General features: G+C 47.3%; 2 protein-coding genes across 2 annotated transcripts in view; both read right to left on the bottom strand.

Annotated features, from left to right (window-relative positions):
* The window catches only part of tpcn3 (two pore segment channel 3), a 31,821-nt gene extending 27,438 nt beyond the window's left edge, over positions 1-4,383 (bottom strand). The window contains exon 1 of the mRNA XM_055224527.1: positions 3,822-4,383. Within this exon, the coding sequence (XP_055080502.1) occupies positions 3,822-3,944 (123 nt within the window). The 5' untranslated portion in view covers positions 3,945-4,383. The remainder of the gene's footprint in view (positions 1-3,821) is intronic.
* A 427-nt stretch (positions 4,384-4,810) lies between these two features.
* On the bottom strand, positions 4,811-13,947 carry pgap4 (post-GPI attachment to proteins GalNAc transferase 4). Its single transcript, XM_033969919.2, has 2 exons — positions 13,749-13,947; positions 4,811-8,170 (listed from the first exon to the last, which is right to left on the bottom strand). Exon 2 carries the CDS (start codon positions 8,154-8,156, stop codon positions 6,975-6,977), a length of 1,182 nt encoding a protein of 393 aa, XP_033825810.1. The 5' UTR covers positions 8,157-8,170; positions 13,749-13,947; the 3' UTR covers positions 4,811-6,974.

Raw genomic sequence — 13,947 nt, 5'->3', positions numbered from 1 at the left:
GTCTTGGTGTTGTTGTGGGTGTTGTTGTTGATGTGTTTGTTGTTGGTGTGGTTGTTACAGTTGGTGTGGTTGTTGTTACGGTAGGTGTGGTTGTTGTTGGCATTGTTGTGGTTGTTGAAGTTGTTGTGGTTATTGGTGCTGTGGTTGCTATGGTTGTGTTAGTGTTGGCGTGGTTGTTGTCGTCATTGTGGTTGTTGTTGTAGTCATTGTTGTGGTTGTTGTCATCGTTATGGTTGGCGTCTTCATTGTTGTCGTCAGCATTGTCGTCGGTGTGTTTGTTGTTGTCGTCGTCATTGTGGTTTTTGTTGTCATTGTTGGTGTGGTTGTTGCTGTTGTTTGTCACACAGCGAGTTCTTGCTCTAGTCTCGTCGTCACAGTGAGTTCTTGCTCTAGTCTCGTCGTCACAGTGAGTTCTTGCTCTAGTCTCGTCGTCACACAGTGAGTTCTTGCTCTAGTCTCGTCGTCACAGTGAGTTCTTGCTCTAGTCTCGTCGTCACAGTGAGTTCTTGCTCTAGTCTCGTCGTCACACAGTGAGTTCTTGCTCTAGTCTCGTCGTCACACAGTGAGTTCTTGCTCTAGTCTCGTCGTCACAGTGAGTTCTTGCTCTAGTCTCGTCGTCACAGTGAGTTCTTGCTCAAGTCTCGTCGTCACACAGTGAGTTCTTGCTCTAGTCTCGTCGTCACACAGTGAGTTCTTGCTCTAGTCTCGTCGTCACAGTGAGTTCTTGCTCTAGTCTCGTCGTCACAGTGAGTTCTTGCTCTAGTCTCGTCGTCACACAGTGAGTTCTTGCTCTAGTCTCGTCGTCACAGTGAGTTCTTGCTCTAGTCTCGTCTTCACACAGTGAGTTCTTGCTCTAGTCTCGTCGTCACACAGTGAGTTCTTGCTCTAGTCTCGTCGTCACACAGTGAGTTCTTGCTCTAGTCTCGTCGTCACACAGTGAGTTCTTGCTCTAGTCTCGTCGTCACAGTGAGTTCTTGCTCTAGTCTCGTCGTCACAGTGAGTTCTTGCTCTAGTCTCGTCGTCACACAGTGAGTTCTTGCTCTAGTCTCGTCGTCACAGTGAGTTCTTGCTCTAGTCTCGTCGTCACAGTGAGTTCTTGCTCTAGTCTCGTCGTCACAGTGAGTTCTTGCTCTAGTCTCGTCGTCACACAGTGAGTTCTTGCTCTAGTCTCGTCGTCACAGTGAGTTCTTGCTCTAGTCTCGTCGTCACACAGTGAGTTCTTGCTCTAGTCTCGTCGTCACAGTGAGTTCTTGCTCTAGTCTCGTCGTCACAGTGAGTTCTTGCTCTAGTCTCGTCGTCACACAGTGAGTTCTTGCTCTAGTCTCGTCGTCACACAGTGAGTTCTTGCTCTAGTCTCGTCGTCACAGTGAGTTCTTGCTCTAGTCTCGTCGTCACAGTGAGTTCTTGCTCAAGTCTCGTCGTCACACAGTGAGTTCTTGCTCTAGTCTCGTCGTCACACAGTGAGTTCTTGCTCTAGTCTCGTCGTCACAGTGAGTTCTTGCTCTAGTCTCGTCGTCACAGTGAGTTCTTGCTCTAGTCTCGTCGTCCACACAGTGAGTTCTTGCTCTAGTCTCGTCGTCACACAGTGAGTTCTTGCTCTAGTCTCGTCGTCACACAGTGAGTTCTTGCTCTAGTCTCGTCGTCACAGTGAGTTCTTGCTCTAGTCTCGTCGTCACACAGTGAGTTCTTGCTTTAGTCTCGTCGTCACAGTGAGTTCTTGCTCTAGTCTCGTCGTCACACAGTGAGTTCTTGCTCTAGTCTCGTCGTCACACAGTGAGTTCTTGCTCTAGTCTCGTCGTCACAGTGAGTTCTTGCTCTAGTCTCGTCGTCACACAGTGAGTTCTTGCTCTAGTCTCGTCGTCACAGTGAGTTCTTGCTCTAGTCTCGTCGTCACAGTGAGTTCTTGCTCTAGTCTCGTCGTCACACAGTGAGTTCTTGCTCTAGTCTCGTCGTCACAGTGAGTTCTTGCTCTAGTCTCGTCGTCACAGTGAGTTCTTGCTCTAGTCTCGTCGTCACACAGTGAGTTCTAGCTCTAGTCTCGTCGTCACACAGTGAGTTCTTGCTCTAGTCTCGTCGTCACAGTGAGTTCTTGCTCTAGTCTCGTCGTCACAGTGAGTTCTTGCTCTAGTCTCGTCGTCACAGTGAGTTCTTGCTCTAGTCTCGTCGTCACAGTGAGTTCTTGCTCAAGTCTCGTCGTCACACAGTGAGTTCTTGCTCTAGTCTCGTCGTCACACAGTGAGTTCTAGCTCTAGTCTCGTCGTCACACAGTGAGTTCTAGCTCTAGTCTCGCCGTCGTCACACAGTGAGTTCTAGCTCTAGTCTCGCCGTCGTCACACAGTGAGTTCTTGCTCTAGTCTCGTCGTCACACAGTGAGTTCTTGCTCTAGTCTCGCCGTCGTCACACAGTGAGTTCTTGCTCTAGTCTCGCCGTCGTCACACAGTGAGTTCTAGCTCTAGTCTCGCCATCGTCACACAGTGAGTTCTTCGCTCTAATCTTGTCGTCGGTGTAACGCAGTGACTTCTTTCTCTCGTCTCCAGTAGAAATAATCAGGTTCAACATTCGTGGCTTCACCTTTCATTTATTTCATGGTAAAGTTCAGTGTGATCAGTAGAACTGTGTATGACCCCTGACCCCATATGGAGCATGACATCATCACTCTACAGAACAACACCAGCAGCTTTGTCTGGCTTCAACTACAGAACAATCTCCACGGAGACAAGCAGGTGACACCATCAGTCCAAGTTACAGGTCACATCCATGGAGAAGCAAACCCACTAAGAATACTTGTTTTTCAAAGTGTTTTTTTCTTGCACAATAAAAACATCTGTAATTAAATAAATGCAGCATTTATGATATGTTTAACACACAAACCCTGCATCTTTAGGAGTTCTTCTCTCAAACTGAAAACACTCTGTTCCACCTTGTGATGTCATCATGTGGTAATACAGGAAGTGCTCCACTGTGTTTTTAAACTCCATACACCTTCAGTAGAATCATTTGGATCATTTCAGCCCTGGAATTGACTACCACTTCATGACATCACAAGGTGGAACAGAGCATTTTGAGCTTTGGAGATGTTACAGACTAATAAAAAGTGTTAATCAAACCTATGAGAATGAAACAAAACACAACTCCAGGTCTGTTTTTGAGGAGGGAACAGCCTCAGCTTTAAAGCTCAGAGTCATTTTGTGTGATACAGCAGCTTTATTCCCTTCAGCCCTTCTTCACAGATGCCATGTAGCACAAAGGTTCCACAGTACACCTTTAAATAAGTTTTATTTACGTATTCTTTCCACATTGACCTCATATAAAAAGCAACTTCAGTCAAAAATTGACTTAAGAAAACGCTGACTCCACTTTCAGTCACATGACGCGTCCTGGACAAGAGTCAAGCACAGACTCACGTTCATTTAAAACACAACAAACATGCAGAGAACTGCGGTTAAATTTAAAATATGTCATTCAAACTGGACTTTTAGGAACATTTTATATAAACAAATGTCATCCTTAACTAAATGACCTCCCCCAAAATTAAAAATACATAATAAATACATGACATAAACTTGAATTGAGAGGACAGGAGCTGTGTGTGACATGTTTTGACTAAATTCTCTGCAGGACTTTAAACTGTGCTAAAATCAAAACCTCACTCAAATGACGTCTCCAAATTTTTTACTTTGGGCGTTTATCAAGTTAAGTTTCGGACGTAAGAACCAGGCGACCCCGCAGACCCACTTTTACCCCACGGGCGAGCTACTGTTCCCGGTCCAGGTTCGGTCCACAGCTCCGTTAGCTCCGTGCGCAGCTGTGGATGCACTCACCTCCTCCCCGCTCCGCTCCGCGCTCTCCGCCGCTGTCTCCTCCACGCTCACGGGGCTCTTCTCCCCCACGCTCACGGGGCTCTTCTCCCCCACGCTCACGGGGCTCTTCTCCGGCTCCGACATGTCTACAAAGTTCCCCCAAAACTACCTCCGGACAGCGCCCAGAGTTTACCCCCGAAAAGGCGCACCAAACTCGGACACGACGCGCTCCAAAGCCGCGGTGCAGCTGGAAGTCGTTTCGTCCTCGTCTCGTCTTCGTATTTTTTCGGGTGTTTCCGTGAGGATTTGGACCGAGGGCGCAGCGTCCGGGGCAAACAAATGTGGAAAGACCAAACGCAGCCGTGGCGCACACTTCAGGACTGGTTCCAGCTGTTCCAGAGCGCAGCGGGTCTCTGGACTCGCTCTGTCCGAGGAGAAGCGGAGGAATGCGGGGAAGAGGGGCGGAAGGAGACGTGGAGACATCTGGAGGACGCGGCCTACTGCACTGGATGGACCTCAACTGATGTGGTGCAAACAAACTCGAGAAGAGAGACAAATATGAAAGAGCTCAGGCCCATATTAAAGCCACAGTGCGTAACTTCACTAAAATAAAAGCTTTTTTCATTTTGAATGTTTTTTGCTCTGTGAGTGTTCTCGCATCTCCACAAACCTGACTCCTACTGTCCCTTCTCCTGCTTGTTTCTATGGAGATGTTGTTCCTTTGGTAGAAATATTCCACAGTATGACATAAAGCCTATCTATCTCCATGGAGAATGTTCCAAAGTATGGCTTTAACTTTCTGTTTCCATAGAGTCATGTAGGTGACAGGGTGGACTTTACATTTGATACAAGAAGTCAAACTATAAGACTCAGACGGACCCAGTGAGGACGGGTGTAAATATATAGAGTCGTTTAAGTTGAGGACAAACGTGGAGCAGTGGCGCCCCCTGCTGTGTGGGCCTGTACACGCACACATACGTCAGAACTAAACAAATGTACATCTGCAGATCACTCAGTCGTTGGATTCTTTTATTTTGCAGAGGTTAAGGTTCCACACAGCAGTAAAATCCAGCACACACAGAAAAAATGAGCAGTATAAAGATAAAAAAAGTATCAGGCGTGTAAACAGTGACAGCACTTCAAACTTTCACCACATGAATTTTATTTTGAAATTAAAATAAAAGTCTCAGAGTGTAGTAGTCATCTTATTGTGAAACCGAATCCCTTTTCGTGTCATTTCAACGTTTAGTCAAAGTCTTAAACCAGCAACAGTGATTCAAATGATATGGGTCAAATACTGAGTTACATTACAAAGAACATTTCACGGGGTTATCTTTGGATTCACTAAAATAAATTAAAAGTGCTGATTTAGGAAGAATAGAACCTCTGACTATCATAAAGTCGAGTGTATTACTGTTAATTATAATGTCAAGGCAAAAAAAAGAATAATAATTTTAAAAAAAAATCATTCTGATCATATTAATCATACCATCGGCCACAATTTCAGGAATTTAACTTGATTATCTGGCCATACTGACATCCTTTTGCGCATATGCTAAGCTAATGTTGAATGCTAAGTTAATGTTGTATGCTTAGCTAACATTATATGCTAAGCTAACGACGCGTTCCACATATTTCATTCTATTAGACAAATAAATGTTTCGTATTTGAAACATGAGGCAGACGTGACTCAGGATTCAGGATCATGTTCACTTAAAAATTTTAAGGCCCAAGAATCAAAGGAAGAGTTTATTTCGTTCATGTTTTTGTTTTTGGTCAATTTCAAAGACACAGGAAAGTCCAACAGGGGGCAGTGATGAGCTCAGATCCAGCAGATGGGATTCACGACAGCAGAGACAGGGTTAATCTGCGCCACTGTGCCGCACAACGAATGGGTCTCCAATTTTGTCTCCTTCAACTAGGTACTGCTGCCCAGGATTCTAGCTAAGACCTGGTTCTGGACAGGTTCAACCCAGAGACGGACGGGTCAAAGGCAAGTTTAACCCACAGACTGTATAAAGAAGTGGACTGAGTGAGTGTGACGTCACCACAGGGTTCAGCTCCAAATGAAGCTCATCGAGGCTAGAGCAGTTATAGCGGCTAACCTGAAGCGGAGTTCCATATTTGGAATTCCGACCATGATCATATCATAGCAACCAAAGAGCCAATCCAGAGTGAGGTTGTTTAAGGTAACGCCCCTTCCAAATCTGTTGCTAACGCTAGTGGGAGCAACCTCAGGGAAAGAAGGCGCCTGATTTGTCTGTTATTAATGTTCATATCTTGATTTACAGACACAATAGTGAAATAAAAACCCCAGGATCATGTAGAGGGTTAATACAAACATTTAAGAACAAAATGTTGAGTCTGATGGCAGCAGAGACAGAGAGAGGAGACACAGTTTTTACACAGAAAGTGAATTGGAGTCGACGGAGCCGGAAGTGCGCCAATGATCACTTCCTGTTTGGAACGCAGTGGCTAGCAGGTTAGCTATGTCCATTTATGTATACAGTCTATGGTTGAACCCAGTGCTGGAGATTTCAGGCCGATAGCTGTCTCCACTTTCTGCCACTGACACAAGCACTCGGGCCCTGACGTCATAACTTTACACAAACGGAATTTCTACATTTAAACTCTGTCAAACCAGAAATTGTGTGAGAAATAAGTTACTGCTATAGAATGTTGGAAGTGGAAATGAGGCATACTGGCGTTGCTTTAGAGTCTGTTTGTCTAAGCGCTATTTAAAGGGCCCATATTACCCAAAGGGCGCATATTCCTCTATTCGCTGATCTGTTCTAATGTTGTTTCCTCATCAAAAACAGACCTAGAGTTGTGTTTTTTCTCATACACACATGTTTATCACACAAAGCCTGTATTTGGATCATTTCAGGAATCTTGTAATTGCCAATCTCTATTCTACCATAAGTAAAAGGAGCTGTTGACTTTAAAACTACCACTTCATAACATCACAAGGCGGAACAGAGCATTTTGAGCTTTGGAGATGTAGACAGACTAATAATAAAGTGTTACTCACGTGTGAATGAAACAAAACACAACTTCAGGTCTGTTTTTGAGGAGGAACAGCATTACAACGTGGCTTGAGTCAATTTTGCGTAATATAGGACCCTAAAAAAAGGCTGATATATTGGTTCTGCGTAAGGCACAGCGTGAACGGCATCACAACAGTCTTGGGCGTGCGGGGTTGGGTCTAACCGAGGAAAACGCCCCTATGTGAGTGATGAGATTGGGCTCAAGGCAGTGGGCACGCTCCCCTGTCGCCCGCACAGACCGGTACAGAACCAGGTCTTTGGCGTTCCCTTTGGAGCAGAACGCTGCGTCCAAAATGTCCGCCGCACGCAGGGACGAGTTACCGGGAAACAACATGGCGGGCGTGCAGCATTCGGTCGCTGGGGAAACTGCGTAAAGCTGCGGTGAAAAACGACGCAATTCGAGAAGGTAGTGACGGCCGAAAAGCTCTGCAAAGGCCATGAAATACAGTGTATAGAAGAGCAGGTTAGCGTGAGACAGGGAAGGGCTGACAGGGAAGCGCTTACAAAAAGGCAACGCTAGGAGTAGAGCTGTAGCTAGCACTGAACCGAGCCCAATCCACTCCAAAATACGGTAAGGTTCAGGGTTGAAATAGCGCTGCAGTCTCTCCGGATGGTACAGTTTAACATAAAGAGAATCTTGAATAAAACTGCGTGAAAGAAGATTATTAACAACATGAAAAAAATCAGATTTTGGCAAAGCGTCGTCTTCCAAAACGACGATGTTTTTAGCATGTGTTAGCTCCCAGCCTTTACGTAAACAAAACACGTAATCGCGCTTTTCCCTTTCGAATGTGTTCACAAAGTCCAGGTCCGCCTCACGCTCCTTAAAAGAGCGGCGGACGATGTTGAAATGGTTTTGGAGTAAAATGGCGTCTTCGTTTTGCTGGTCTCCATGTTGTACGTCGCAGATCACAACGTCAGCACAGCGTCGGATGCCCTCACAGCTCCGCAACAGGTCGTGCAGGGTCCTTGTTACCTGCAGGAGATAATGAAAATCTCGTGCTTCACTGCGTCTAGACGTCACAATCGTCACTAACAAATCTGGCCGATCGGAGAGTTCAGAGAGTTTGGTGTTTTCTTTGGTTTTCCAGAATGTGAGCGCATCCTGTCCACGCTGTAGACTCTGTCTGAGCACGGCTTCGCTCATGGAGTTCAGGAACAGCGGTTTGATGTAGTAGTAGGAGTAGAGCAGGCGGTGGCAGCAGAGAGGCAGCAGGACGCAGAAGGTGAGGCCACACAGAAGAAGATTCTGGCACGTGATGCTGGTGCAACGCAGGTGTGGAGCCAGCAGAGGGCGCCATCGAGGCATCGGAAACACATCGACTGAAACAGAGAGAGGAGGGAGATAGAGTGAGGGGTTACTGGACAATAACTCTCCATTTTCTGAAGATGCTGTTTCATGTGGACAGGCCAGAGGTCAAACCTAACAGAGTAAAATAATAAAGTGCACTTAAGTACAAATGTATGTATCTGTACTCTCTATCCATCCATCCACTTTCACCAGGGAGGAGACATCCAGGCAGATGCCCGAGCCACCTCAGTTTGCTCCTCTCGACGTGTAAGACTAGCGGATCTACTCTGAGTTCCTCCCATGTGACTGAGCTCCTTACCCTATCTCTAAGGGAGCACCCAGTTACCCTGCGGAGGAAGCCTATTTCAGTCGCTTGTATCTGTGAGCTTGTCCTTTCGGTCATTACCCAGAGCTCAGGACCATAGGTGAGTGCAGGAACATAGATTGACCGGTAAATTGAGAGCTTCTCCTTTCAACTCAGCTCCTTCTTTACCACAATGGTCCGATACAGCGACCGCATCACTGCGGACTCTGCACCGATCCGCCTGTCAATCTCACACTCCATCCGTCCCTCACTCGTGAACAAGACCCTGAGGCAGAGACTCCCCACCCCCACCCACCCGAAGAGGGCAAGCCACCTTTTAGTGATAGAGAACCATGGCCTCGGATTTAGAGGAGCTGATTCTCATCCCAGCCACTTCACACTCGGCTGCAAATTGCCCCAGTGCCTGCTGCAGGTCCAGGCCCAAAGAAGCCATTAGGACATCATCATCTGCAGACAGAAGTGGTGAGATCCTGTGGTTCCCGAACCAGACCCCCTCCAGCCTCGGGCTGCACCTAGAAATTCTGTCCATAAAAACAATGAACAGAACCGGTGACAAAGGACAGCCCTGGCAGAGTCCAACATGCACCTGGCGCAGGACTGACTTACTGCCGGCAATGCAAACACAGCTCCTGCTCCGGTCATACAGGGACCAGACAGCCCTTAGCAAAGAGGCCAGGATCCCATACTCCCAGAGCACCCCCCAAAGGACACCACGAGGGACATGGTCAAATGCCTTCTCCAGATCCATAAAGCACATGTGGACTGGTTGGGCATACTCCCATGAGCCCTCGAGGACCCGATGAAGAGTATAGAGCTGGTCCGGTGTTCCACGACCAGGACGAAAACCACACTGCTCCTCCTGGATCCGAGGTTTGACTATCAGCTGGATTCTCCTCTCCGGTACTCTGGAATAGACCTTACCGGGAAGGTGTGATTTCCCTGTAATTGGAACACACCCTCTGGTCCCCCTTCTTATACAGAGGGACCACCACCCCGGTCTGCCAGTCCAGAGGTACCGTCCCCAACTGCCACGCAATGTTGCAGAGACATGTCAGCCAAGACAGCCACACAACATCCAGAAACTTAAGGTACATGGGACAAATCTCGTCCACCCCCGGGGCCTTGCCACCAAGGAGCTTGTCAACCACCTCGGTGACTTCAGCCGGGGTCCGCCAACCAGGTCCCCAGTCTCTACTTCCTCCTCGGAAGACATGACAATGGGAATGAACAGATCCTTTAAGAATTCCTTCCTCCGTACAACAACATCCCCAGTCAAGGTCAGCAGCCCTCCACCCACACTGTAAACAGTGTTGGTGAAGCACTGCTTCCCCCACCGCGACAGCACGAGCCACAGCATGCTTGGCTCGCCGGTACCCGTCAACTGTCTCAGGAGTCCCACAAGCCAATAAGACTCGATAAGTCTCCTTCTTTAGCCTGACAGCATCCCTTACTTCCGGTGTCCACCACCGGGTTCAGGGGTTGCTGCTGTGACAAACACCGCAGACCTTACAACCACAGCTACGAGCGGCCGCATCAACAATAGAGGCAGAGAACATTGCCCACTCAGAATCCATGTGTCCAGCCTCCCCTGGGAGAAGATCTCCTAGAGGTGCGAGTTGAAGATCCCCCTAACAGAGGGCTCCGCCAGATGTTCCCAGAAGACCCTCACGATTCCCTTGGGCCTGCCAGGTCTCTCCGGGTTCCTCCCGGAGGCTGTCGGTTGACAGCTGTGCCCCTCTCTTCACCCGAGTGTCCAAGACATGCGGCCGGAGGTCAGATGACACGACAACAAAGTCGATCATCGACCTCCGACCTAGAGTGTCCTGGTGCCACGTGCACCGATGGACACCCTTGTGCTTGAACATGGTGTTTGTTATGGACAAACTGTGGCTAGCACAGAAGAACAATAACAAAACACCTCTCAGATCAGGGAGACCATTCTTCCCGATAACACCCCTCCAAGTGTCACTGTCATTACCCACATGGGCACTGAAGCCCCCCGGGAGAACAACAGAGTCCCTGGTCGGTACACTGTTTAGTACCCCTCCCAGGGAGTCCAAGAGGGTCGGTACACTGTCTAGTACTCCTCCCAGGGACTCCAAGAGGGTACTCCGCACTGCTGTTTGGCCTGTTGGCTGACACAACAGTGAGAGACCTGTTCCCTAACCGAAGGCGCAGGGACGCGACCCTCTTGTTCACCGGAGTGAACTCCAACACGAGGTGGCTGAGCAGTGGGGCAATAAGCAAGCCCACACCAGCTCGCCGCCTCTCCCTCCCAATATATACTCTCCAGAGAAATGGAGAGTCCAGCCCCTCTCGAGGAGTTGGGTTCCAGAGCCCGAGCTGTGCGTGGAGGTGAGGTGGACTATATCTAGTCGGTAACGCTCAACCTCCCAGCTCAAATCTTTATCAAAATCACCACAATTGAAGAGTTATAAGACTCAAAATCTGTGAGAAATACTTTAATTTATATAGATTTTTTCATTTGATACTTTTACTTTTACTAAACCAGTTAGCCCTGGTTTAGACCTGGTTTAGACCTGGTTTAGTCTCTGGTTTAGTCTCTGGTTTAGTCTCTGGTTTAGTCTCTGGTTTAGTCTCTGGTTTAGTCTCTGGTTTAGTCTCTGGTTTAGTCTCTGGTTTAGTCTCTGGTTTAGTCTCTGGTTTAGTCCTGGTTTAGCCCTGGTTTTATTTCTTTGCCACACACATTTAAACTTTAGTACATTAAATACTTCCTGTGAAGAACACATTTCTATAAAACACTTTCCTGTTACATAAACAAGGATAAGACCTTTATCATTTTAACAGCAGCAGAACAAGAACAGCGCAGGAGAAAAGGAAGTAGTACTAGTAGTAGTAGTACTAGTACTTCTAACAGCAGCAGATGCTGTAGAAGGACTGAGCCAGGACTAAACCTGTACTGAACCAGGACTAAACAAGGACTAAACCAGGACTAAACCTGTACTGAACCAGGACTAAACCTGTACTGAACCAGGACTAAACCTGTACTGAACCAGGACTAAACAAGGACTAAACCAGGACTAAACCTGTACTGAACCAGGACTAAACCAGGACTGAACCAGGACTGAACCAGGACTGAACCAGGACTGAACCAGGACTGAACCAGGACTGAACCAGGACTGAACTAGGAGTAAACGAGGAGGATAAGAGAACCAAACCAAGCCTTAGTGTCCAGTAGGTTCATCATGGTCCATGTATGTATGTATGTGTGTGTGTGTGTGTGTGTGGGGGGGGGGGGGTGTGTGTGGGTGTGTGTGGGGGTGTGTGTGGGGGTGTGTGTGTGTGTGTGTGTGGGGGTGTGTGTGGGGGTGTGTGGGGGGGTGTGTACTAGTCTATGTGTCTTATACTTGTTCAGAGGCAGCTTCACATCATTATAAACATTTTCAGGAAAGGTTCATTTCTGTCTGTGGAACAGCGCTGCGGCTGATTTGAACCTGAAGACAGCAGGAGGCGGGGCCAGAGGCACCGGTGGGTGTGGTTGATTTACTAAAGGAGTAGCTAACATGAATTCAGAAAGGACTTTTATGAATGGAAAGGAGGACTGAATGAATGTCCTGGTCTATTATGCTGTATTCATCCCAGATGAAGTTAGCTTAAACATGCCATGTCTTTACATCGTTAAAATCAGTGCTACATTATGTGTATCTTACTTTGTTCTGTAATAAGCGCCTTTATGAATCCTTTCTCCAGGTTAACTGGAGTGGTGTTGCTGCTAAACATTTAGGATCTAATGTTTGTGACCATATTGCCACATTAGGCTTATTAGCAGGAAACATCAAGGAAAAGTACGCTAGCATAAGGCGCTAGCTAATGCTAAAACTTTTGTTGCCACACTGACTTTATCTACGCAATTTACCTTGGTATACAACTTATTAAAATAATGCACATCATAATATCACATAAAGGTGACGTACTGTCTGAATTCAGGTTAGCTCTTCCTTTACTGTATATGGACCAGTTTAGCTGTTGCCACAGCAACCCCGCCACTCTAGCCCCGCCCCCTACTGTCTAACACGTGACGCGAACAAACCGTCCAGTCTAAACCGAATGTCTCAAAACTCATGAAAGAGTAATTTTCAGATTAGTACTTGTAAAATGAGCTTTAGCTGTAAAACTAATTTGTAAGTGTAAAAATATAAATATTTGGATTTACCAGTGAACAAATCAACACATCCACATTCTGACCTTTTTTAGTTTTGATACTTGCGAAAAATGTGTCTGAATCTCGATACGTTTGATAACAACAGTGTGAGTCTGACGTTTTTCTCAAAAATGATGTTCCTCATTCCACTAAAGAGCAACAAGACCGGTTTAAACACCAGCCTCAAGAGTTATTACTCAGGACTACAATAGAACTAAACCAAGACTAAACCAGGTCTAAACCACATCTAAACCAGGCCTAAACAAGGACTAAACCGTGTCTAGACCCAGACTAAACCGGGACTAAACCTGAACTAATCCAGGGCTAAACTAGGACTAAACTAGGAGTAAACCAGGTCTAAACCAGGTCTAAACCAGGACTAAACCAGGACTAAACCAAGACTAAAACAGGACTAAAACAGGACTAAACCAGGACTAAACTAGGTCTAAACCAGGACTAAACCAGGTCTAAACCAGGACTAAACCAGGACTAAAACAGAGACTGAACCAGGTCTAAACCAGGTCTACAAATCAGGACTAACCTGGCACTAAAGCAGGATTTTACACCAGGTTTAAATGTATGGTTAAATAATGCGTGAGCTCCGTCCCTGTGACGTCAGCGCGCAGTTGTCTGTACCCCGTCCATGATTTATATCACAAAAATAACCCACAATATAATCCCAAACTCCACCAAAAACCCCTTTAATCCAGATCTAGTCCCGGATCTGGTGCCGCGGACTGTCCACGAGTCTACAGGGGCATGTGCCGAGCTGTGTCCGAGATCAGAGCCTCTAGAGCGGCCACAGCACCACCAACAGCTGCCTGGACTAAACTAAACCAGGACTAAACCAGGACTAAAACAGCGCTGAACCAGGACTAAACCTGGACTGAACCAGGTCTAAACCTGGAGTGAACCAGGACTAAACCAGGACAAAACGTGGACTGAACCTTGACTGAACCGGGACTGAACCAGGTCTAAATCAGTACTAAAGCAGGACTTAACCAGGACTATGGACTATTATGTCTGAACCAGTAGGATACTAGAACTGAACCAGGACTAAAGGCGGACTTTACGGAGCATGGGCCCGTTCTCGGCCTGTTTCCGGGGCTGTACATGCTTGTACCTGTTCGGAGAAGGCCTGTAGGCAGCGGGGTGAATATGGAGGGGTCGGCCCGGGAGGAGCGCTCTGAGGCCGGGGAGAATCCTGGGAAAGCGCCCTTATGGTCAGAATCGAAGCCGAAATGCGCTCCCGTAAAGCCCAGAGTAAAGGTGTGCGTCAGAACGTGGCACTGCGCGAGACACCGCTGGTACCGTAATAACCG

The sequence above is a fragment of the Periophthalmus magnuspinnatus genome, chromosome 1 (assembly GCF_009829125.3).
Source record: "Periophthalmus magnuspinnatus isolate fPerMag1 chromosome 1, fPerMag1.2.pri, whole genome shotgun sequence".
NCBI lineage: Eukaryota > Metazoa > Chordata > Actinopteri > Gobiiformes > Gobiidae > Periophthalmus > Periophthalmus magnuspinnatus.
This window is presented reverse-complemented; position numbering and strand designations above follow the sequence as displayed.